Consider the following 27,618-nt stretch of genomic DNA (forward strand, 5'->3'; position numbering starts at 1 on the left):
AGATCTGTGCCTCGACACAATCCTGTTTTGGAGCTCTACGGACAATTCCTTCGACCTCATGGCTTGGTTTTTGCTCTGACATGCACTGTCAACTGTGGGACCTTATATAGACAGGTGTGTGCCTTTCCAAATCATGTCCAATCAATTGAATTTACCACAGGTGGACTCCAATCAAGTTGTAGAAACATCTCAAGGATGATCAATGGAAACAGGATGCACCCGAGCTCAATTTCGAGTCTCATTGCAAAGGGTCTGAATACTTATGTAAATAAAGTATCTGTTTTAAAAATATATAAATGTATAAAAATTTCGAAAAACCTGTTTTCGTTTTGTCATTATGGGGTATTGTGTGTAGATTGGTGAGGATTTTTATTTATTTAATCCATTTTAGAATAAGGCTGTAATGTAACAAAATGTGGAAAAAGTCAAGAGGTCTGAATACTTTCTGAATGCACTGTAGATCAAGGTTATATACAGTAACTGGATCAATGCAACCAATGGTGAGGGACATGGATTCATCTTGACATTAGACTACTATTGATGTTTGAAAAATCTGTCTACAACTTTCATTCTTTAATCTGTTGTTTAATACAGAATATTGCTCATTCATTTAATCAACCATGAAAATCTGACACCCATCTTTCATTAGCATACTAAGTCAGAAAGATAACATTCACTTCATGCAGCTCAATTTTAAAGTCAATGCAATGATTAGGCTCTATCAAGGTGCAATTTAGCTCTTACCTTGTGACTCAGTGCTACGTAGACTTAAAATAGCTAGGTGAGGAAGGCTCTAGGACAGTCAATTTGGGCTGTTGTTGTAGAAGCTTGTTGCTGGAGAAGAGTCAAGTTGAATGAAGCCTTTGAAGGTTGTCCATCAGAAGGCTAACGTAACCTGACAGTTTTTATAGGCATCTGTTGCATATTCATGACCGGGTAACCGTAGCCCCTCCATAGAACAGAACTTTGAATGTTGTTTGAACACTATTGCACTGTTAGGCACTAATGAAAGTGGCTTCCGCACCTCTCTGATTCAGAGGGGTTGGATTAAATGCAGAAGACACATTTCAGTTGAATGCATTCAGTTGTACAACTGACTAGGTATCCCCCTTTCCATTTCTCTTTGAATGTGCTCATGTACAGTACCAGTCAAACGTTTTAGAACACCTACTCATTCAAGGGTTTTTCTTTATTTTTACTATTTTCTACATTGTAGAATAATAGTGAAGACATCAAAACTATGAAATAACACATATGGAATCATGTAGTAACCAAAAAGTGTTAAACAAATCTAAATATATTTGAGATTCTTCAAATTGCCACCCTTTGCCTTGATGACAGCTTTGCACACTCTTAACCAGCTTCATGAGGTTGTCACCTGGAATGCATTTCAATTAACAGGTGTGCCTTCTTAAAAGTTAATTTGTGGAATTTCTTTCCTTCTTAATGCGTTTGAGCCAATCAGTTGTGTTGTGACAAGGGGGTTATACAGAAGATAGCTCTATTTGGTAAAAGACCAAGTCCATATTATGGCAAGAAAAAGCTCAAATAAGCAATGAGAAATGACAGTCCATCATTACTTTAAGACAAGGTCAGTCAAATCTCAAATTTGGACTCATCAGACCAAAGGACAGATTTCTACCGGTCTAATGTCCATTGCTATTTCATAGTTTTGATGTTTTCACTATTATTCTACAATGTAGAAAATAGTACAAATAAAGAAAAACCCTTGAATGAGTAGGTGTGTCCAAACTTTTGACTGGTACTGTATGTCAATGATGTTTGATGCGCTTCCATGGCAACATTTTTGTGCTGTATTGTATTATGCACAGAAAACAACTCTGCTTTCACTGTACTCTCATACAAATTTACTGTCCTATTTTTTCAATTACATTGTCAGTTTTAACTTAAGTTGTGATTGGATTTTACCTTGCTGTTCTGTTGCTTGGATTTGGTCTGTCTACTGATGTACTGTACCGTGTATGTACATACTGTCACCTTGTGAAATTAAGGTAAGAAATAAGACGTTTTAAAATGTCTCAAATTCAACCAATTTACAAAATAGTGTGGGATCTCATAGTGTCGATAAAATGTATTTACCAATATGATTAGTTTTTTAATATTCAGTGCCTTATAGGAAGATGCAAGATAGTTTAATACAATGAATTGATCAATCAATCAGCTATAATTCATAGTTATAATTCAAGATATAATTGAAAGAACATTACCCCTCCCACTTTTCAAGTAGGCAGCAAGCATGTCTTTTTTTTCTGATCAGTGTTTGTAGTTGAAAAGCTTTTCGTGGTTTTTGTCTCCATTTAGCTTTGTTTCATCTGGCTGTGAACACATTGGACAATAGTGCAATATTGCATACAGTTTGTAAGGAGACATAAATAAAACAGGTCAGCTGAAACTTTTGAGGCCTACTTGGATATACTTGGGCACCCTACTCTGCACTGGGGCCTGCACTGGGACATTATCCGAGAAGACACCTGCCTACCCTCTGCTTTCATCCTTCCACTTGACATTGTGCCTTGGATGTTTTTTTTACTACTGCCAAACACTTGGTTTAGCCTACTTGGATTTACTTTTTTTGACTCTCCCGCGGCCCGGTGTAGTGCTTGCCTCCCTCCCAGCTTCCACCGGCCTGTACTGGAATCTATACTGAACAAAAATATAAATGTAACGTGAAGTGTTGGCCCCATGTTTCATGAACTGAAATAAAAGATCCCAGAAATGTTCCATACGCACAAAAAGCTTATTTCTTGTTTACATCACTGTTAGTGAGCATTTCTCCTTTGCCAAGATAATCCATCCAACCTGACAGGTGTGGCATATCAAGAAGCTGATTAAACAGCATGATCATTTCACATGTGGACCTTGTGCTGGGGACAATAAAAGGTCACTCTAAAATGTGCAGTTTTGTCACACAACACAATGCCACAGATGTCTCAAGTTTTGAGGGAGTGTGCAATTGGCATGCTGACTGCAGGAATATCCACTAGAGCTGGTGCCAGAGAATGTAATGTTCATTTCTCTACTATAAGCTGCCTCCAACGTTGTTTTAGAGAATTTGGCAGTACGTCCAACTGGCCTCACAACCGCAGACCATGTGTAACCACGCCAGCCCAGGACCTCCACATCTGGCTTCTTCACCTGCGGGATCATCTGAGACCAGCCACCCGGACAGCTGATGAAACTGAGGTGTATTTCTGTCTGTAATAAAGCCCTTTTGTGGGGGAACAACTCATTCTGATTGGCTGGGCCTGGCTCCCAAGTGGGTGGGCCTATGCCCTCCCAGGCCCACCCATGGCTGCGCCCCTGCCCAGTCATGTGAAATCCATAGATTAGGGCCTAATGAATTTATTTTAATTGACTGATTTCCTTAAATTAACTGTAACTCAGTAAAATCATTGCATGTTGCGTTTGTATTTTTGTTCAGTATAAATCCCCCCGAAGGTGCTTCTCTCCTGGCTATCATACTGGTAACACGGCCTCCATTGCTTTACTGTTTTGATGGGCCCCAGCATTTAAATGACGTTGAATAAGTCACCGCTCTCTTCTTGCTGTTATTATGCTGGTGAGTTTTGTGCCTTGGTTGTGTGTCCTAGTGCTGGCTGGTTTCTAGTCTGTGGTTGGGTTCTGTTTTGCTGCCTAGAACTGTGGTGATCCTACAAACTGTGTGATTCAATCTAACTAATTATCACATTGTGTGGATTGATTGACTTTTAGCTGATTCCTCACCAACCTATTTTATTTGTGTGGAGTTTAACTGACTTTTTCCAGATTGGCGGCTACCACTTTCAGGGACTACAGTGATCATTTCATCCCATGTAGGAGCTGCATCTATTTTGCACAGTTCTGGGATAATATTGACTGGGCAAATTTCCAATTTGGAAACTGTCAGCTTATTGAGGAATATATGTCTGAGTTGGATTGAGACATTGCAGCGTATCCTGGATAGGTCCCACTCTAAGACCTTTTCTAATCCTCAGCCTGGTCGTCATGTCTCTGCCACACCACCGTGTGACCACTCTCTGACTGACTGGCCCGGGCTGCCCTGCAGAGACCCCTCCCTAATGAAGTCACCTCTCCCTTCCCATCCTACCCACTCCCCTTGGAGAATAAAAGAGCAAGGACACTTTATGAGGAGCTGGCGGATGCCGTGGTTATTGATCCTGCATCCCAGTGGAGGCACGTCACACACCGAAAACCCAGCGCAAAGCAGCGGTCTTTGGTGAATGGGGCTGAAATGGCTTAGGGGGATCCCATCCTGCTGCTCAAGAGTTTTGCCCACCTGCTTCCAGATTCCTGCACTACTCTGTCTCCTGAGGGCCCAGGAGGATTCTACCACTGGCCCATACCCCCGGGCTCCCTCTCACATCAGGCCTCGAGGGTGTCTGAGGTTCAAGGCCCCCCCGCTTGGAGGGCTTCTATTGATGACGTGGGTCCTCCGTCCCCCATCTCCCGTCGGTCCTCAAGGAGGGTCAGAAAAGGCTGGTCGTCCACGGCCACTCACCTTCCTCCAGCCATCATCATTGGTAGCTCCATGGTGAGGCACATCTCAGTTCCTGGAGCAAAAACCCTGTGATACCCGGGGGCTACGTTGAAGGATATCACAGGATTTCAATGATATTGGTCAATGCTTCAAACACTAAAATGATATGTGCTGCTATGTTTGTGGACCTGTCAAAAGCTTTTGATACTGTTGATCATGCTATTCTATTGAATAAGCTGTCCTCGATAGGCCTGAGCTCTGACACCTGTTCATGGTTTCATGATTATCTTAGTGACATCGTGATTGATAGGGTTAAGTTTGAATTTCTTGATGTACATAAAGGTGTACCACAGGGGTTGATTTTGTGACTTATTCTCTTCACTACTTACATAAACACCATTGGTCAATCTGTTAAAAATGGTACAAATCTATTTGCGGATGATACTATTATGTATGCTATTGCCCAGACTGTTGATCTGGCTGTGTCAAAACTAGTCAGATTTTATAGCTATGCAGGAATCCCTTGCTAATTTAAAACCTGTGGTTAATACAGGCAAAACTAAATACATGTTGTTTTCAAACTCTCGTAAGAATGTTTCAGATGAAATACATGTTCACTCATTAGATGGTTCTCCAATCGAACATGTTCCCGCATATAAATACTTAGGCATTTGGATTGATATGGATTTGACGTTTAAAAAACATATACAGTAGATGAGCTGGTTAAGAAGCTAAGATTTAAACAACATGTATTTAGTTTTGCCTGTATTAACCACAGGTTTTAAATTAGCAAGGGATTCCTGCATAGCTATAGAATCTGACTAGTTTTGACACAGCCAATAGCATACATAATAGTATCATCCGCAAATAGATTTGTACCATTAAATCTTAGCTTCTTAACCAGCTCATCTACTGTATATGTTTTTTAAACGTAAAATCCATATCAATCCAAATGCCTAAGTATTTATATGTGGGAACATGTTCGATTGGAGAACCATCTAATGAGTGAACATGTATTTCATCTGAAACATTCTTACGAGAGTTTGAAAACAACATGTATTTAGTTTTGCCTGTATTAACAGATGGTGCCTTTCTCTAAGCAGTAGGAAGCAGATTATTCAGTCAACCTTTTTATGAGTTCTTGATTATGGTGATATTACTTATCAAAGTGCAGCTGCTACTACTCTTAAACTTCTGGATGCCATCTACTATAGTGCCCTTCGTTTTGTTGCAGGTGACAGTTTGGATACTCGTCACTGCATCCTGTATCAAAAGGTTGGCTGGACTTCGCTAAAGACCCATAGAGCTCTACATAATTCCCTTATTGTTTACAAGGCCCTACATCATTTATACAATTGTTCTTCCTATATATATATATATATATATATATATATATATATATATACACACATATACACACACTGCTCAAAAAAATAAAGGGAACACTTAAACAACACAATGTAACTCCAAGTCAATCACAAACTGTCCACTTAGGAAGCAACACTGATTGACAATAAATGTCACATGATGTTGTGCAAATGGAATAGACAACAGGTGGAAATTATAGGCAATTAGCAAGACACCCCCAATAAAGGACTGGTTTTGCAGGTGGTGACCATAGACCACTTCTAAGTTCCTATGCTTCCTGGCTGATGTTTTGGTCACTTTTGAATGCTGGCGGTGCTTTCACTCTAGTGGTAGCATGAGACGGAGTCTACAACCCACACAAGTGGCTCAGGTAGTGCAGCTCATCCAGGATGGCACATCAATGCGAGCTGTGGGAAGAAGGTTTGCTGTGTCTGTCAGCGTAGTGTCCAGAGCATGGAGGCGCTACCAGGAGACAGGCCAGTACATCAGGAGACGTGGAGGAGGCCGTAGGGAGGGCAACAACCCAGCAGCAGGACTGCTACCTCCGCCTTTGTGCAAGGAGGAGCAGGAGGAGCACTGCCAGAGCCTTGCAAAATGACCTCCAGCAGGCCACAAATGTGCATGTGTCTGCTCAAACGGTCAGAAACAGACTCCATGAGGGTGGTATGAGGGCCCGACGTCCACAGGTGGGGGGTTGTGCTTACAGCCCAACACCGTGCAGGACGTTTGGCATTTGCCAGAGAACACCAAGATTGGCAAATTCGCCACTGGCGCCCTGTGCTCTTCACAGATGAAAACAGGTTCACACTGAGCACGTGACAGACGTGACAGAGTCTGGAGACACCGTGGAGAACGTTCTGCTGCCTGCAACATCCTCCAGCATGACCGGTTTGGCGGTGGGTCAGTCATGGTGTGGGGTGGCATTTCTTTGGGGGGCCGCACAGCCCTCCATGTGCTCGCCAGAGGTAGCCTGACTGCCATTATGTACCGAGATGTGATCCTCAGACCCCTTGTGAGACCATATGCTGGTGCGGTTGGCCCTGGGTTCATCCTAATGCAAGACAATGCTAGACCTCATGTGGCTGGAGTGTGTTAGCAGTTCCTGCAAGAGGAAGGCATTGATGCTATGGACTGGCCCGCCCGTTCCCCAGACCTGAATCCAATTGAGCACATCTGGGACATCATGTCTCGCTCCATCCACCAACGCCACATTGCACCACAGACTGTCCAGGAGTTGGTGGATGCTTTAGTCCAGGTCTGGGAGGAGATCCCTCAGGAGACCATCCGCCACCTCATCAGGAGCATGCCCAGGCGTTGTAGGGAGGTCATACAGGCACGTGGAGGCCACACACACTACTGAGCCTCATTTTGACTTGTTTTAAGGACATTACATCAAAGTTGGATCAGCCTGTAGTGTGGTTTTCCACTTTAATTTTGAGGGTGACTCCAAATCCAGACCTCCATGGGTTGATACATTTGATTTCCATTGATAATTTTTGTGTGATTTTGTTGTCAGCACATTCAACTATGTAAAGAAAAAAGTATTTAATAAGGTTATTTCATTCATTCAGATCTAGGATGTGTTATTTTAGTGTTCCCTTAATTTTTTTGAGCAGTGTATATACACACACACACACACACACACACACACACACACACATATATACATACATACATACATACATATACACATATATATATATACAGTGAGGGAAAAAAGTATTTGATCCCCTGCTGATTTTGTACGTTTGCCCACTGACAAAGACATGATCAGTCTATAATTTTAATGGTAGGTTTATTTGAACAGTGAGAGACAGAATAACAACAATAAAATCCAGAAAAACCAGAAAAAAATCCAGAAAAACAAATGTCAAAAATGTTGGCAACAAGGGTTTTGCCACCAAGTACTAAGTCATGTTTTGCAGAGGGGTCAAATACTTATTTCCCTCATTAAAATGATAATCAATTTATAACATTTTTGACATTTGTTTTTCTGGATTTTATTGTTGTTATTCTGTCTCTCACTGTTCAAATAAACCTACCATTAAAATTATAGACTGATCATTTCTTTGTCAGTGGGCAAACGTATAAAATCAGCAGGGGATCAAATACTTTTTTCCCTCACTGTATATATACACATACACACATATACACATATATACACATACATACATACATACATACATACATACACACACATACCTCAGACTTACACCAACAGAATATAAATCTACAACAAATCTAAATAGCTCTACACATTTCATAAAATAAATGTATTAGGAATGATCATAATTAAATTCATTCAAATTGGCAAATCACATGATTCTGAATATATAATCCGATCAAACAATGAAGCGACATGACTCTAGGATTTCTAAATATGAGTAAGTAAAAACCATTATGAAGCACAAGGGTTAGAGAAACTGCTCTGTTTAAGTTATACAGTTGTGGTCTTTCAATACATTTCGGGGGCAATATGGAAAGGCTATATATACTGTACCTATTCTGGTCAATCAATCGTCACATACTGTTTAACGGTCCACCTTCATTGATAAAGCTTGGGACTGCCAAGGGAGGGACTGCCAATGCACGGAAAGACATGATAAAAGGAGTGGAACCAAACACGTCTCTGCTTTTCAACAGCCGAGTGAAATCCTGGCCTTTAATTGGCCCACCACCTAACGAGATACCACCAATTAACGACACGATGGAAAGAAAAACAAGATTCAAAACAGCGTCCCTAACAGAGATGGCCAGTGACATGTCTCCAGTTGTCGTCTGAAGGACTGACAGCTTGTCACTGGAAAGGGAAAAGAAGTGGCTTAGGAGGGTCACATTTGCTTGGACCTTTCAACAGCACATGGGCACGTAGGAGTCTCATCCCAAGTCTCCCATTGAGACACGCCAATAGCCGAGGCTCAGTGTCACTATAGTGGGGGGGTCCAGCCAGCGGCCACAGAAACAAACAAAAGCCCTAGTCAGTACATGAGATCTGATGCCCCGGTGTTCACGTCCGACTCTTTGGCCTTCTGGAAGGGGAACTGGATGCCGGCCACACGGATCAGCAGGATGTTAAGGCCATGGATGAGGAAGGTGAGGAAGATGAGCCAGAAGGAGTGGTCGAATTGCTCTGTGTGCGTCTTGTACATAAACGTGCCCTCGTTGAAGTTGGCGATGCGGTCAGACAGCCGGTGGAGCTTCACCTCGGAGGCAAACACAATCATCACCAGGCAGCTGCAGAAGCCTGTTCAGATGGTCAGACACAGACAGACAGACATGCATGCACACAATATTATACTATTACAGTTGACAACACTGGGAGTTAAAATAAGAAGTCAAAGGCATCCAAATGATCAGTTACTGTAAACACGTTCCTATAAGGCAGAATACCTTTTCCCTCCCTCACCACATTAAAAGGAAATATGTGAACGCTACAGTAGTTGCAATCACAAAAAGGTTACCAAAACAATTAAGCATAGGTCATTCACTGCTGCGAGAGATTTTAATTATCATAGTGACATGTTTCACATAGTCGTAAATATAGGTTAATTGATCAGATGAATCCAAACTTGCATTCTAGTGTAAAAAATGTTTTGTTTAGTTTCGCCCCTGAAACCTGGCAAGCGGTTTTGATTGAATAGGGCCCCCCTAAGGTAGGGTCTCGGTTCCAGATAACTGAGAAATATCTCCTTTAAACACTGGTGCTGTGTTTCTTAATTGGTGCCATGATTTGGATGGGAGGTCAAGTAGCCCACTGTCTCCTGATGAAATGGTAGGCTACCGGATACTGGTTTTAAAGCTGAAAAAGGCAATAGGGAAGTGGACCCTTTTCTCAATGACGTACAGCCGACCACTCATGGCTTGGCTGTTGTGTTTGAACGACTCTGATATGCACTTATAACTCATGTTGAAGTGTTGAAGGACAACTTTGTTGGACCCCAATCATGTTCTCTATAGCAGTGGTTCTCATCCTTTTTTGGTTACTGTACCACCAAGTACATTTTGCTCTGTCCAGAGTACCCCTGAAGTACCCCTTTCATGTGCATTTTACCAGTAAGCGTATGGTCTCATGAGTCTTCTCAAGTACCCTGTGTATAGGCTAAGTACCCCCAGGGGTACTAGTGTCCCTGGTTGAGAACCTATTGCCCCATTAATACCTGGGGCTAACATGCGTCCTGATCTTGTCCACATTCTGATTGGGCCTACATTTTCAGAAATGCATCTCCACACTGTGACCAGAATTCCTGGTCCCTTGCTGTATGCAAATTATTTGTCAGCTTTTCTTTCAAAATATGATTTTAGAGGGCAGGATAATGATGATTTAAATTGTTTCACTAGATTCGTCTACACTTGTAAGATATCCAGACACAATGTGTGGCTGACTACCTTCAGAGGTGGTCAGGAAGATCTGATCCCAATCAAATCACAATGAGTCTTAATCTACACCTGTCTAAAAATCAGGACAAATGACGCATGTTAGAACCAATAAACGTGGCTCCTGTGTAGCCTACTGCGAGCTATTTATATCTGAAGATGGAATGCATGTGTGTAAGAGAGCTGTTTGCCTACGTCTACCTGTGATGTGAGCGGTGTGTTAGATTTTGGGCTTATGTTGCAGAGTATGGGGTCTTGGGCTTAGCCAATGTTCATATAGTAGGCTGCTGGTTCACAACTTAGAAGGCGATTCGGCTACCCTTTGAAGGACAGCACTCTATAAAGAAAAGGTTAAATTGTTATTTTTTTATGACACTATGATTTTTTTGTGCTTACAGCAGACGAAGTTCCAGAGGTAGAGTCCCAGGGTTCCGTGCAGAGTCTCATAGGGACTACCAAAGGCGTTGTACATAAAGAAGCCTGTAGCCACAGAGGAGAAGATGATGATCACACCGCAGAAGAAGATCACAGTGACGTGAAGACTGGCTGGGATGACGTCCACCAAGTTCGGAAAAACTACAAGGAGAGAGACAATATGGAGAGGTGTGGGAATGTTCCAGAACATGTTCTACAATTATTATACAGTAAATAGTATTTTTTCACATGATGAAACACATGCATGAGTCTCTGTGTTCTATTTGTTTAACGTGCAAGGCAGATGGAGCAAACCATCAGAGAACAAATAGTTTTTTGTTTATCTAAAAAGGCCTCATCATGGTTAGTTAGCCTGCCGGTCAAGCGAAAAGATAATGTGTGTGTGTGTGCCAAATCTCATTAGTGAACAGTTGCTGATGATGCATGTGTCACAGTCCAATAAAGATTCACTCCATTGTGCTTGTGTAGGATTCTTGTTACTGCAACCTCAAAACATGTACTGCTATTTAGTGCTACTATTTAGTGCTACTTGCTTATGAATGGCCAATTAACCAAGATGAAGGCTTGGGTTTGCCCTGTAAGGCTAGCCTACATCCTCCATTTACATTTATTTGGCTTTGTTTGATTTGAGTTTGTTGTTAGCACTAAATAATAATAGTTCTGCTGACATTTCCAAATTTGTCAACTTCATATTCATAATCTTCAGCATATGTGAATATGGCGGATTTCTATGTTTTATAGTCAAAAAGATGAACACCAGATACAAATAAAAGTTTTCTGTATGTCATCATTTAAGCTCACAAGAAATAGTTTTGACCACTTTTACATCATCTGGTGTAGCCGATCTCATGTGATTTTAACCAACTATGAGTTGGCAAAGCTTAGTAAAGTCAGTACAGGAATGTCAAAAGCGTTTCATCTATCTTCCTCTGTCTTTTTTACAAAAAAACATGGTAATGCACCGTTTTCACATACATTGATGGTGGGGTAGTACTGTAGATGATGAATATGACATTTTTTGAAATATTCCTTTAAGGTATTTCTACCGCAGAGGATAGGCTATGTGCGCATTTACGCGTGGCCATCATGTCTCCATGACCCACATTTGTGTACAGGCTGTATGTGTAGCCTAGTCTAGTCTCATTAGATATGTGATTGTTCAATCAATTTTCCAATACCTTGAACAACTGAGAGGTCGATTTTACAGCAGCGTTATACATCTCCGCAGCCTGTAAATCCATTATCATAAAACAGGTTGTTTGGATCCAGAATTCAGATTGGTTGATAGCAGGGAGTTATAGCACCACAATCCCACATTCTCCAGGTACTGCCTGTTAACAGTTCCATTAGATTTATCCCAGTCAGTGTATAAACTTAATCTCCCCTGGAATAAAGCGTTTAGACAATATTTCCCCATGCCACTAGGCTAGCATTTGTGACCAGATTCAGGATCGTAGGTGCTTGATGTCATTTCCTACACAGTAGGGCCGTTTGATTTTGTATTTACTTTTTATATTTTTTTCCATAAAGGCCTTCTTGAACATGTGAACTTTCATATGCCTTAATTACAAACTTGTATGGGATCCGTAAATATGAATAAAACATTTAAATGATTAGCCTAGTTTAGCCATGGAGCAATTTATGGAGAAAGACAGGATCCATGATCGGCTGAGATAATGGAGGGGGATAATAGGTTTTCCACTAAATAGCACAGCGACAAAGTCAACATTGTCTATAATCGTAAAAACGTATGAAAAAAACATTTTTGGTCTTCATTTAAGGTTAGGGTTAGGCATGAGGTTAGCAGTGTGGTTAAGGTTAGGTTTATAATCGTATTTAAAGAATAGAAATTGTAGAAATAGGCAGGGTTTATGACTTTTAACTAGTGACGACCGGATAATAGAGAGACTACTTTCTGGAGGACAATTCCATGCTGACTCATGCAATAACATGTGAATTCTTAAAGAGATGGGTGGGGCTAAGGCTTAAGAGGGTGTGGACGATGCTGAGTGGGCATAAAACAAAGAAGAGCTCTCTAGAAAGTGTGGAAATCATTCAAGTGTATTTTTCTCCTACTTGTCTCTAAAGTGGGTTAACACGTTGATCAAATTTCAAAGAAGCATACATTTCCCATGTTTCCCCCAATTGCAGTGTATGATATACCATTTTGAAGTCTGTACTTTTGTAAAATGTTTGGTTTGCAACAGTTGGGGTTTGTCTAAACTTTGCCATTTTCCTCTCCGACCTGTGGAACAATGACGTTTTTTTGTGATTTCCACCGTGCCATGCATATAAACGTGACGAGACTGACAGCTTCTCTGAGCCAGGTGAATTCATTTATCAGGATCATTATAAAGGATATATCCAAAGAAATGTCAATAGAAACTAAGGTAAAACAAACGAAAGCGCACATAGTTTGCAGTCATTTCAGTTGTTTGATGTGATTGTGCATCGTGTTTTAGCTTTAGTTGGTTAGCTAGCAAAGGACAAGTAGCCTGCGTAGCTACATGCCAATAGGTCGTTAGCAATAAAACGTCACAATAAGGTGCAGAGTGGTCGATTAGCCACTCTGCTAAAACCATTGACAACTGCGTGCCATTTTCAAGGGATTATTAAATACACTAATATACAAAAGTATGTGGACACCCATTCAAATTAGTGGATTCGGCTATTTCAGACTCACACGTTGCTGACAGGTGTATAAAATCGAGCACACAGCCATGCAATCTCCAAAGACAAACATTGGCAGTAGAATGGCCTTACTGAAGAGCTTAGTGACTTTCAACGTGGCACCATCATAGGATACCACCTTTCCAACAAGTCAGTTCGTCAAATTTCTACCCTGCTAGAGCTGCCCCGGTCAACTGTAAGTGCTGATATTGTGAAGTGGAAATGTCTAGGAGCAACAATGGCTCAACCGGGAAGTGGTAGGCCACACAAGCTCACAGAACGGGACCACCGGGTGCTGAAGCACATAGCGTGTAAAAAAAGAGTCTGTCCTTGGTTGCAACACTCACTACCGAGTTCCAAACTGCCTCTGGAAGCAACGTCAGCACAATAACTGTTTCTTCGGGAGCTTCATGAAATGGGTTTCCATGGCCGAGCAGTCGCACACAAGCCTAAGATCACCATGCACAATGCCAAGCGTCGGCTGGAGTGGTGTAAAGCTCGCCGCCATTGGACTCTGGAGCAGTGGAAACGCGTTCTCTGGAGTGATGAATCACGCTTCACCATCTGGCAATCCAACGGACGAATCTGGGTTTGGCGGATGCCAGGAGAACGATACCTGCCCCAATGCATAGTGCCAACTGTAAAGCTTGGTGGAGGAGGAATAATGGTCTGGGGCTGATGTTCATGGTTCGGGCTAGGCCCCTTAGTTCCAGTGAAGGGAAATCTTAACGCTACAGCATACAATGACATTCTAGACAATTCTGTGCTTTCAACTTTGTGGCAACAGTTTGGGGAAGGCCCTTTCCTGTTTCAGCATGACAATGGCCCTGTGCACAAAGCGACGTCCATACGGAAATTGTTTATTGAGATCGGTGTGGAGGAACTTGACTGGCCTGCACAGAGCCCTGACCTCAATCCCATCGAACACCTTTGGGATGAATTGGAACGCCGACTGCGAGCCAGGCCTAATCGCCCAATATCAGTGCCCGACCTCACTAATGCTCTTGTGGCTGAATGGAAGCAAGTCCCCGCAGCAATGTTCCAACATCTAGTGGAAAGCCTTCCCAGAAGAGTGGAGACTGTTATAGTAGCAAAGGGGGGACCAACTCCATATTAATGCCCATGATTTTGGAATGAGATAGTAAATGTCAATAGAAAAAAATCTCAAACAAAAATGCAGCTAGTGTACTGTCATTCCAGGTTCAATGTTTGATGTGACTGAGTTAGCTGAAGTTGGCAGGTTAGCTAGCTAGCTAGCGACAAGAACATTATCCAGCCTGCATAGCAACCATTTTGTTTAGAACGGATGACCAGTCCTTTGGCATAGCAACTATACAAAAATAATTAACAACTGGGGGTAGCAACATGACCAACGTGAACTAACAACCAGATTTTTGTCTTGACTCTGTCTTCTGGTGGAAGAATGAAATTGTATGAATTCACAAAATAACGTTTTAATGAAAATGTAATTCATTGTTATTTTAAGATGTTGGTAACAGTTTTATGAAAGCAACAAGGCACGGGAGGCAGTGCCTCGTGCCATATTGCATAAATATTGGCTACCATTAATTGGATGTTTGAGTGATATAAAATAAAAAAGTTAACTATACCTGACAAGTATGAGTGGTTTAGGTTAATTACCCATCCTTTGTTTGCTCTGACTGTCAAGCAGCAGAAGGGCGCATTTGCCGATGTAATGTTAGCTGATAATGTTTACTTTGCAAGCTTCCTGACGGGCTGACCCCAGGTGGTGAGGGCAGGCAACATCACCTCTGCCACGTTGACCTTCAACACGGGGGCCCCACAGGGGTGTGTGCTAAGTCCCCTCTTGTACTCCCTGTTCACCCACAACTGTGTGGCCACGCACAACTCCAAGACCATCATCAAGTTTGCTGACGACACAACGGTGGTAAGTTCTGATCACCGGCGATGATGAGACAGCCTACAGGGAGGAGGTCAGTGACCTGGCAGTGTGGTGCCGGGACAACAACCTCTCCCTCAACGTCAGTAAGACCAAGGAGCTGATCATGGACTACAGGAAATGGGGGAGCGAGCAAATCACTAAGGACTTAAAATGGTCCACTCACACACACACAGTCGTGAAGAAGGCGCGACAGGCGGTGTGAAAGGAAACCTGGAAAATCATTAAAGACTCCAGCCACCCAAGCCATAGACTGTTCTCTCTGCTTCCGTATGGCAAGTGGTGCATCAAGTCTGACACCAACAGGCTCCTGAACAGCTTCTATCCTCAAAACACAAGACTGCTAAATAGATAACAGAATGGCTACACGGACCATCTGAGATGACCGTTGAATGTTATTTTTATACTTTCTTTGCACACTCACAGGACTCTACACACTCACACACACTTTCTTGTGTTCTTCTTATTTTTATTTCTGGTGTTTTTGTTCTACCTTGTGTTATTGTTAGTGCTACATTGATATTGATTACTGCATTGTTGGGTTTGGAGCTGGTAAGAAAGGCATTTCACTGTACTTGTGCATGTGACATTAAAACTTGAAACATTGTACAGTTGGCTAAACATTTTGGTAAGTAGACCTAATGTACTTTTTCCTCCAACCAACGTAGCCCTACCTAGCAAAGTTAAGCTAACATTATCCCCATTTCAACATTGTTTTTAAGAGTTCTTAATCACGATTGCTGCTGACAGACTTTATAGGCTACATTGATTGATGGACCTTATCAAATTGGCTAGCTAGCAAATAAAAGATCACGTCATGACTAGTTAACAAGCTAACTTTCAGGGGATGAACCAGATGGCTATATCCAAATATTGTTTGATTTGCTTGCCATCTATAGCGGCGATGACAGTAGTCTGACTGACAACTTCACCAGGACGAGGACTTGCGATGTCAAGCCCTTTCCAAAAACCTAACCTCTGATGAAGAAACCTAAATGACACATTGTTTGCTTAGCTAGCTAGCTAGCTACATGCCAAATGGATAGGCTACCCTCACGTATCTGAAAATACATGATCGATTGATGTTTCCTGATCATGAAAAGCATGCAGTTACTTGCTGTATAACTCTGATGATAGAGCTAAATGTGGAATAATCTGAAATGTGTAGTTCGGACTATGCTCTTTAAGAGGTGATGATATTAAAACCAAATAGTTAACATTTATTTAAAATCCCTTGAAAACGGCACGTAGTTGTCAATGGTTTTAGCGGAGGTGGGAGTCTCCTTGCCCCCCAGCAGCCAAACCGAACGCTCTGCACCGTATTCTGACGTTTTATTGATAAACTATGATTTGTTTAGCATAGCAACCATTGCAAATAGATTGAGACCAGCCCATTTGGCTGGCAAATTCAGAATTTCTGAACTCACGACTGGCTTTTGCCCAGACTATTTTGTATGGTGGAAGGATAAAATAAAACAAATTTACTCAATATAATAACGTTTTTAATGAAAACATGTAAAAACATGTTTTATAAAAGCAATAATTATCGAGAAAAACACCCGCCACGGGCCTAAAGAATAACCCGCTTAAGGCCCTTTCTCACCAAAATAAATGAGAACGTCTTGTTTATGATGCCGTTCACACCAGTTGCGAACATTTTCCTGCCGAAATCTGTTAATTATTTATTAGGAACAGGTTTTACTTTTCTGCATGCAAAAATAGGCTATTGACCAATAGATATTGTTATCTGGGTCACTACCACTGACGACCACTGACAGGTCTGTGGGTTCCACGGCCGGTGTTATGGGCGGGCCTTAGAGGGCCAGGCCAACCCTACCGTACCTCCTTGCCCGTCCAAATTAAATACTGAAATATTGATCATTTATCACTGACAGGTCTGTGGGTTCCACGGCCGGTGTTATGGGCGGGCCTTAGAGGGCCAGGCCAACCCTACCGTACCTCCTTGCCCGTCCAAATTAAATACTGAAATATTGATAATTTATTTGACCGAGACGTGCGCTGACAGAAAGACTCATCTATCTCAGATAAAGCATCCAAGTGAGGGAAACAGCACCCCTCTGTCTCAGTATGTGAAGATCCAGAAAATCACATTGTATGATTTTTAAGTAATTCATTTGCATTTTTTATTTTTTTTTAGTCATTTAGCAGACGCTCTTATCCAGAGCGACTTAAAGGAGCAATTAGGGTTAAGTGCCTTGCTCAAGGGCACATCGACAGATTTTTTCACCTAGTCGGCTCGGGGATTAGAACCAGCGACCTTTCGGTTACTGGCACTACGCTCTTAACCACTAAGCTACCTGCCGCCCCATTTTATTGCATGACATAAGTATTTGATACATCAGAAAAGCAGAACTTAATATTTGGTACAGAAACCTTTGTTTCCTGTAGGTCTTGACCAGGTTTGCACACACTGCAGCAGGGATTTTGTCCCACTCCTCCATACAGACCTTCTCCAGATCCTTCAGGTTTCGGGGCTGTCGCTGGGCAATACGGACTTTCAGCTCCCTCCAAAGATTTTCTATTGGGTTCAGGTCTGGAGACTGGCTAGGCCACTCCAGGACCTTGAGATGCTTCTTACAGAGCCACTCCTTAGTTGCCCTGGCTGTGTGTTTCGGGTCGTTGTCATGCTGGAAGACCCAGCCACGACCCATCTTCAATGCTCTTACTGAGGGAAGGAGGTTGTTGGCCAAGATCTCACGAAACATGGCCCCATCCATCCTCCCCTCAATACGGTATAGTCGTCCTGTCCCCTTTTCAGAAAAGCATCCCCAAAGAATGATGTTTCCACCTCCGTGGTTCACGGTTGGGATGGTGTTCTTGGGGTTGTACTCATCCTTCTTCTTCCTCCAAACACGGTGAGTGGAGTTTAGACCAAAAAGTTATATTTTTGTCTCATTAGACCACATGACTTTCTCCCATTCCTCCTCTGGATCATCCAGATGGTCATTGGCAAACTTCAGACGGGCCTGGACATGCGCTGGCTTGAGCAGGGGGACCTTGCGTGCGCTGCAGGATTTTAATCCATGACGGCGTAGTGTGTTACTAATGGTTTTCTTTGAGACTGTGGTCCCAGCTCTCTTCAGGTCATTGACCAGGTCCTGCCGTGTAGTTCTGGGCTGATCCCTCACCTTCCTCATGATCATTGATGCCCCACGAGGTGAGATCTTGCATGGAGCCCCAGACCGAGGGTGATTGACCGTCATCTTGAACTTGTCCTTACACAGCTCTCTGGTCTTGGCCATTGTGGAGAGGTTGGAGTCTGTTTGATTGAGTGTGTGGACAGGTGTCTTTTATACAGGTAACGAGTTCAAACAGGTGCAGTTAATACAGGTAATGAGTGGAGAACAGGGCTTCTTAAAGAAAAACTAACAGGTCTGTGAGAGCCGGAATTCTTACTGATTGGTAGGTGATCAAATACTTATGTCATGCAATAAAATGCAAATTAAATTACTTAAAAATCATACAATGTGATTTTCTGGATTTTTGTTTTAGATTCCGTCTCTCACAGTTGAAGTGTACCTATGATAAAAATTACAGACCTCTACATGCTTTGTAAGTAGGAAAACCTGCAAAAATCGGCAGTGTATCAAATACTTGTTCTCCCCACTGTATATATATATATTTTTTATATATGTATACATATACACAGCACCAGTCAAAAGTTTGGACACACCTACTCAATCAAGGGTTTTACTTACATTGTAGAATAATAGTGAAGACATCGAAACTATGAAATAACACTTATGGAATCATGTAGTAACCAAAGAAGTGTTAAACAAATTAAAATATACTTTATATTTTAGATTATTCAAAGTAGCCACCTTTTGCCTTGATGACAGCTTTGCACATTCTTGGCATTCTCTCAACCAGCTTCATGAGGTAGTCACCTGGAATGCATTTCAATTAACAGGTGTGCCTTGTTAAAAGTTAATTTGTGGAATTTCTTTCATTCCTAATGCGTTTGAGCCAGTCAGTTGTGTTGTGACAAGGTAGGGGTGGTATACAGAAGATAGCCCTATTTGGTAAAATACCAAATACATATTATGGCAAGAACAGCTCAAATAAGCAAAGAGAAACGACAGTCCATCATTACTTTAAGACATGAAGGTCAGTCAATATGGAACATTTCAAGTACTTCTAAAGTTTCTTCAAGTGCAGTCGCAAAAACCAAGCGCTATGATGAAACTGGCTCTCATGAGGACCGCCAAAGGAAAGGAAGACCCAGAGTTACCTCTGCTGCAGAGGATATGTTCATTAGAGTTAACTGCACCTCAGATTGCAGCCCAAATAAATGCTTCACAGAGTTCAAGTAACAGACACATCTCAACATCAACTGTTCAGAGGAGACTGCGTGAATCAGGCCTTCATGGTTGAATTGCTGCAAAGAAACCACTACTAAAGGACACCAATAATAATAAGAGACTTGCTTGGGCCAAGAAACAAAAGCAATGGACATTAGACCGGTGGAAATTTGTCCTTTGGTCTGATGAGTCCAAATGTTAGATTTTTGGTTCCACCTGCCGTGTCTTTGTGAGATGCAGAGTAGGTGAACGGATGATCTCTGCATGTGTCGAAGAGGAGGTGTGATGGTGCTTTGCTGGTGACACTGTCTGATTTATTTCGAATTCAAGGCACACTTAACCAGCATGGCTACCACAGCATTCTGCAGCGATATGCCATCCCATCTGGATTGCGCTTAGTGGGACTATCATTTGTTTTTCAACAGGACAATGACCCAACACACCTCCAGGCTGTGTAAGGGCTATTTGATCAAGGAGGAGAGTGATGGAGTTCTGCGTCAGATGACCTGGCCTCCACAATCACCCGACCTCAACCCAATTGAGATGGTTTGGGATGAGTTGGACTGCAGAGTGAAGGAAAAGCTTTGTTATGAGACTCGAAATTGAGCTCAGGTGCATCCTGTTTCCATTTATCATCCTTGCGATGTTTCTACAACTTGATTGGAGTCCACCTGTGGTAAATTCAATTGATTGGACATGATTTGGAAAGGTATACACCTATCTATATAAGGACCCACAGTTGACAATGCATGTCAGAGCAAAACCAAGCCATGAGATCAAAGGAATTGTCCGTAGAGCTCCGAGACAAACTGAGCAATCGGAGGAGAAAGGCCTTGGTCAGGGAGGTGACCAAGAACCCGATGGTCACTCTGACAGAGCTCCAGAGTTCCTCTGTGGAGATGGGAGAACATTCCAGAAGGACAACCATCTCTGCAGCGCTCCACCAATCAGGCCTTTTGGGGTAGAGTGGCCAGACGGAAGCCACTAGGCCTAGCTGATTATTGAGCTTAGGCTGTCAGTGATGAAAGTGATGGTTATTGACGTTTCTAAATGTTAAAACACAGTGTCGTTATTGTAGTTTACACAGAGCCAAATGTGGGCGAATGTAATAGCTGAAAACCCTACATTCGGAGAAGGGTTTTTGAGAGCTAACCGCTAACTAACTTAACACTAGGGGCTAGCTAATGTTAGCCTGCTATTTCACACAAGCTATTTTTAGCTTCAATTTTTAGCTGTCAATGTTATTGTTTTTTACATTGAATATACACATGCCTCTTCTATAATACATTTGACTGTTAGCCTGTATAAAGGAATACGGGGATAATTGAATGTACTATTGTAGCCTACTGTGTGTAATACAAGCACAGATCTTTCATACAAGTTGTGTTATTTTAGTGGTTTTGTAGCTACACTATATTTTAGTGTCATCACTAATTATATGAATAGATTGAGAGCTATATCATATTATGAAGTATGTCATTGAGGAAAATAGTTTAATGCATTTGTGAGAAAGAAAGCGATATGGTTACAGTAGGTAGTCTAATTCTCAACTGCCCTTTTCAATTCTTGATTATCTTTTTTTGCAGGAATCATCTAGCTTGGGTTGATGGAAGGATGGAGGAGGGAACAAAGGGAGTGAGTAGGTAGTTATCTAGCCTGCTGACTTAGAAATGCATAGCCTATGTCTCTCTATCGCTCTCCGTCTGTTTGCCAGATTGCTGAGGGGCAACATAGCCAATGTCTCTCTTTCGCTCTCCGTCTGTTTGCCAGATTGCTGAGGGGAAACAGACTTAGCCTAGCTAGTACATTGGCTAACTTAGTGAAGGTCTTTTGTAGTATCTATATTAATGAACTAAATAGTTAATCATGAAACATGTAAATGACCTGATGCATGGCCTCTACATTTTAGTCATTTAGCAGACGTTCTTATCCAAAGCAACTTAAAGTAGTGAGCACATACATTTTCATACTTTTTCCCCCATACTTGTCCCCCGTGGGAATCGAACCCACAACCCTGGCGTTGCAAGCGCCATGCTCTACCAACTGAGCCACTACAGCAGTCAATGGCCACCTACTCAGTTACCAGAGACCTATTCAGGGAAAGGAGCGAGCAGAACAACCCCTCCATAAATCCAAAGTCATTGACAGTAAGTTGTGTTTTTTTTCTTTCTCTTAGATACTCTGATCTTAGTTCCTACTAACCAGCTTGGTAAGAGCTAGGTCTGTACTAGCTATGCTGATGATCTTTCATGTTTTTGTCTTCGCATCAGGTCTCACTGAGACTGGATTTCCCATGATTGCCTGACATTAGTGTAAGGAGATCCAATTGAAATAGCACCACTTATAATATTTTTTTCAGGTGCAAAACCTTGTCCCCTTTCTTTCTCGCTCGCTCTCTCTGTAGCTTACTCGAACTCACACACGTGCACAGTTGCAGAGAATGGAAAGAGATTTGCATTTACACCCATTTCTAACAACACGTATCTTATTTTTGTGCCAGACATTAGTGCTGGATTTGTTCTTCTCTGATTTTCAATGCAGTATTCTGTCTTGTAAATCAATAGGTTTATTGAATTGTGCACAAACCTGATTGATGAAGATAGGTGCTTGGCAGAGTATGTGGAGGAGAACATTTCTGTGAATGTGTATATGTGTGGTTCTTGTTAGAAAGGAACAGCAGAGTTTTAGTCATTAAGCAGTTTAAGCAGTTTTACGGATTTAAGAACCTCCAGAATCTTCCAATTTTATTTGATACTTCTACTATAGACAATATGTATTATTTAGTCGGCATCACTCTTAAACCTACCAACTTATTTCGTTCCGAACTGAGCTAATACATTGATCAAGCAAATCATTTGTTTTGATTTAATATATTGAAGTCAGAAGTTTACATACACCTTAGGCAAATACATTTAAACTCAGTTTTTCACAATTCCTGACATTTAATCCTAGTAAAAATTCCCTGTCTTAGGTCAGTTAGGATCACCACTTTATTTTAAGAATGTGAAATGTCAGAATAATAGTAGAGAGAATGATTTATTTCAGCTTTTATTTCTTTCATCACATTCCCAGTGGGTCAGAAGTTTACATGCACTTAATTAGTATTTGGTAGCATTGCCTTTAAATTATTTAACTTGGGTCAAACATTTCGGGTAGCCTTCCACAAGCTTTCCACAATAAGTTGGGTGAATTTTGGCCCATTCCTCCTGACAGAGCTGGTGTAACTGAATCAGGTTTGTAGGCCTCCTTGCTCACACACGCTTTTTCAGTTCTGCCCACAAATTGTCTATAGGAATGAGGTCAGGGCTTTGTGATGGCCACTCCAATACCTTGACTTTGTTGTCCTTAAGCCATTTTGCCACAACTTTGGAAGTATGCTTGGAAGACCCATTTGCGACCAAGCTTTAACTTCCTGACTGATGTCTTGAGATGTTGCTTCAGTATATCCACATAATTTTCCTTCTTCATGATGCCATCTATTTTGTGAAGTGCACCAGTCCCTCCTGCAGCAAAGCACCCCCACAGCATGATGCTGCCACCCCCATGCATCACGGTTGGGATGGTGTTCTTCGGCTTGCAAGCTACCCCCTTTTTCCTCCAAACATAACGATGGTCATTATGGCCAAACAGTTCTATTTTTGTTTCATCAGACCAGAGGACATTTCTCCAAAAAGTACGGTCTTTGTCCCCATGTGCAGTTGCAAACCGTAGTCTGCCTTTTTTTTGGCGGTTTTGGAGCAGTGGCTTCTTCCTTGCTGAGCGGCCTTTCAGGTTATGTCGATATAGGACTCGTTTTACTGTGGATATAGATACTTTTGTACCGGTTTCCTCCAGCATCTTCACAAGGTCCTTTGCTGTTGTTCTGGGATTTATTTGCACTTTTCGCACCAAAGTACGTTCATCTCTAGGAGACAGAACGCGTCTCCTTCCTGAGTGGTATGATGGCTGCGTGGTCCCATGGTGTTTATACTTGCGTACTATTGTTTGTACAGATGAACGTGGTAGTTTCAGGCGTTTAGAAATGCTCAAGGATGAACCAGACTACAAAAAAAAATTCTGAGGTCTTGCCTGATTTGTTTTGATTTTCCCATGATGTCAAGCAAAGAGGCACTGAGTTTGAAGGTAGGCCTTGAAATACATCCACAGGTACACCTCCAATTGACTCAAATGATGTCAATTAGCCTATCAGAAGCTTCTAAAGCCATGACATCATTTTCTGGAATTTTCCAAGCTGTTTAAAAGGCACAGTCAACTTAGTGTATGTAAACTTCTGACCGACTGGAATTGTGATACAGTGAATTATTAGTGAAATAATCTGTCTGTAAACAATTGTTGGAAAAATTACTTGTGTCATGCACAAGTAGATATCCTAACCGACTTGCCAAAACTATAGTTTGTTAACAAGAAATTTGTGGAGTGGTTGAAAAACGAGTTTTAATGATTACAACCTAAGTGTATGTAAACTGTGGTCCTGTATGTAAACTGTGGTCCTCTGTAGCTCAGCTGGTAGAGCACGGCGCTTGTAACGCCAAGGTAGTGGGTTCGATCCCCGGGACCACCCATACACAAAAATGTATGCACGCATGACTAAGTCGCTTTGGATAAAAGCGTCTGCTAAATGGCATATTATTATTATTAAACTTCCGACTTCAACTGTAGGTGCAATAGCTCAGGCTGACCTCAACTGAATCCCTAACCTATCTAACTTGCAAAACCCTCAGTTTAGTCCGTACCCCTCTTCCTCCTCTAACCCCCAGCTAACCCCCCCTCATCCCCCAACTTGGACAGGTCTGTCTGTGTGAGTCTCTGTTGGGCGGCAGGTAGCTTAGTGGTTAAGAGCGTTGCGCCAGTAACCGAAAGGTCGCTGGTTCTAATCCCCGAGCCGACTAGGTGAAAAATCTGTCGCTGTGCCCTTGAGCAAGGCACTTAACCCTAATTGCTCCTGTAAGTCACTCTGGATAAGAGCGTCTGCTAAATGACTAAAATGTAAAAATGTCAGTCAGTTACCTCTAGAGTGAGGACTACACTAAACCAACCCAGTAAATGAACAATCGCTGCGACTCACACAGCCCAAGACATCATCCACAGAGTGAGTGTACTGGCAACACTGCTATTCAGACTAGTGGATTAATTCATTAATTAATTATGGAAGCATGTAATACAAGCCTATTAAACAGTTGTGTGTTTCATTTCAGAGGGATGAGGGAGAGAGCAGTTTACAACACACTGAGCTCCAATGACTACGAGAGACCACAACGTTTGATTATATAATGTAACATGTCTTGTCTTGAAAATGGTCCTCGATAATAGTGGTTGATTCTTGGATTTATATTTTTAGACTTCCTAAATATCCCGAATGCATTGACACTAATTATTTTCAATCTCTTCATGTAACAGGAGGTAACCCTGACTGAGTTATATCCCCAGGTTGCCCTTTGCTGCAATACTAGGATGAGCATGAGTAATCAAGTAGAAGGGACGTCAAAACTCAATCTTTAACCAGAGATTTAAAAAAATAATCAAATACTGTAAAACTATTTGGTGGAATGTGGCTGCCCGAACGGGCAAGTGAAATTTTATCCCAAAAAATAATGACATTTTGTCTTGAAGACAAAGTTAATTTGCTTTGACTCTAGTGTTCCATTTGTACAATTGCGGCGCATAACAAAAAATTAACCAAGCCAAGAATCAGTTCTTCTCCCTAAATTCCCTTTCCCATCAGTGTCTGTCACTCAATTGCGTTCCGACCACTACACACGCGTGCTGAGTGAGCACACAAGCTCCCGTTAGGCCTACAGAAATAAATGGCTATAAAAACATATCTAACTGATGGGATGGATACACAAGCTATATTCTTTGCCAAATTCAAAATGGACTGGTTGATTGAAGTCGGTAGGTGTCGTCGTCGTCGGGTGAGGTTGTGTCTCTCTCTGGCGGGAGGTAAGCTTGGCTTATATACATAGTTTGGGCTTTGTCGAGTAAAGCTTAAACTATGTATTTAGATTGTAGTTAGGTATTGTAGGTAGTTATCGTGGGTTGTTGTATGTAATTATTGTAGGTTAGTATTGTATTCGACTGAGCCCGGTGAAGCACGAAGCAAGCTAGCTAACCCACTACCTGGACTAGCTGGCGGGTAGCTACTGGCAACTATTAGCAACGGTATAGTTGTTTCACGCCTGAGATTGGCTGCCTACAATAATTACATACAATAATTGCCTACCATTCAGCTGTTTTCTAACCTCATTGTCTGAACCGTTAACGTTAGGTAGTAAGTGGCTACTGTGCTTGACATTTAGCTAGCTTGTTGCTACCTGGATGGCTACTAAACAATAGCTGGAACGACCTAGCGAACAGACGCGAACTGGCTGAGTCAATTCAGTGGCTAGCTTTGCACTTGGCTAGCTAACAGTAGCTGCTAGGGGTAAGTTATAACCTACATTTGTGTTTTGTTTTTACATACTGGTAGCCAGAGTCGTTCAAGGGAATTCGGGACATGGGTGACTAGTTAACGTTAGCTTGGTTCTCTCTGTGTTCGTGCCGTGGGAGGAGGGGTTTCTTCATTGTCTGAAAGCAATGGCTAGCTAGTATGCTAACTAACTGGCTGAATAAGTTGACGACGGACTCGCTCAAGCTGTCGGGACTAACCCACAACGTTAGACACGGACACAAATGATCTGCTTGGCGTGTTGACACACTGGTGGTTTGTATTGGTGCTAAACCGTGTTGTTGGAGTCCTGCATGCTAGTTGGCTGTGGCGTCATATGACTAGGATCCCTGGACGATTTTCACGGAAGAATACTGTACCAAGTTAGCTAGCTGAATAAACTAAGTTAGTCTATTCCTAGAAAACATTGAACCGCTGTAGTTTACAACAATTATAGTTTCTGAGGTGGAAGTTGGGAGAGTTATATTTGGGTGTTTCAGTGAAACGTAAGTGAGGGAGGCCCCGCTCTCTCCTTTCCCAGATGTTTAGTTAATTTCATTCCGATCTCCTTTGCATTATTGTTGCCATTTTCTGTAGCCTGTCAACTATGTGTGTCTGTCTATCCCTGTTCTCTCCTCTCCGCACAGGCTGTACAAACGCCTCACACTGCGTGGCTGCTGCTGCCTCTCTAACCTGGTGGTCCCTGCACGCACCACCCACGTGGAGTTCCAGGTCTCAGGCAGCCTCTGGAACTGCCGTTCTGCTGCCAACAAGGCAGAGTTCATCTCAGCCTATGCTACCCTCCAGTCCCTCGACTTCTTGGCGCTGACGGAAACCTGGATTATCTCTCCTCATCTGACCATGTGTTCACGCATACCCCAAGAGCATCTGGTCAGCGGGGTGGTGGCACAGGAATCCTCATCTCTCCCAAGTGGACATTCTCTCTTTTTCCCCTGACCCATCTGTCTATCTCCTCATTTGAATTCCATGCCGTCACAGTCACTAGCCCATTCAAGCTTAACATCCTTGTCATTTATCACCCTCCAGGTTCCCTTGGAGAGTTCATCAATGAGCTTGACGCCTTGATAAGTTCCTTTCCTGAGGATGGCTCACAGTTCTGGGTGACTTCAACCTCCCTACGTCTACCTTTGACTAATTTCTCTCTGCCTCCTTTCCCCTCCTCTCCTCTTTTGACCTCACCGTCCCCCCCTACTCACAAGGCAGGCAATACGCTTGACCTCATCTTTACTAGATGCTGTTCTTCTACTCATCTCACTGCAACTCCCCTCCATGTCTCCGACCACTACTTTGTATCCTTTTCTCTCTCGCTCTCCTCCAACACTACTCACTCTGCCCCTACTCAGATGGTAATGCGCCGTCGCAACCTTCGCTCTCTCTCTCCTGCTACTCTCTCCTCTTCCATCCTATCATCTCTTCCCTCTGCTCAATCCTTCTCCCTCCAATCTCCTGATTCTGCCTCCTCAACCCTCCTCTCCTCCTTTTCTGCATCCTTTGACTCTCTATGTCCCCTATCCTCCCGGCCGGCTCGGTCCTCCCCTCCTGCTCCGTGGCTTGATGACTCACTGCGAGCTCACAGAACAGGGCT

General features: G+C 42.4%; 1 protein-coding gene across 1 annotated transcript in view; it reads right to left on the reverse strand.

Annotated features, from left to right (window-relative positions):
- Positions 1 to 8,074: 8,074 nt before the first annotated feature.
- Positions 8,075 to 27,618, reverse strand: part of LOC121568222 (clarin-1-like) — a 51,997-nt gene continuing 32,453 nt past the window's right edge. Inside the window, exons 2-3 of the mRNA XM_041878776.2 lie at positions 10,637 to 10,816; positions 8,075 to 9,110 (exon numbers count right to left, since the gene is read on the reverse strand). Of these exons, the coding sequence (XP_041734710.1) occupies positions 8,845 to 9,110; positions 10,637 to 10,816 (446 nt within the window). The 3' untranslated portion in view covers positions 8,075 to 8,844. The remainder of the gene's footprint in view (positions 9,111 to 10,636; positions 10,817 to 27,618) is intronic.

Source organism: Coregonus clupeaformis, chromosome 6, assembly GCF_020615455.1.
Source record: "Coregonus clupeaformis isolate EN_2021a chromosome 6, ASM2061545v1, whole genome shotgun sequence".
Classification (NCBI taxonomy): Eukaryota; Metazoa; Chordata; class Actinopteri; order Salmoniformes; family Salmonidae; genus Coregonus; species Coregonus clupeaformis.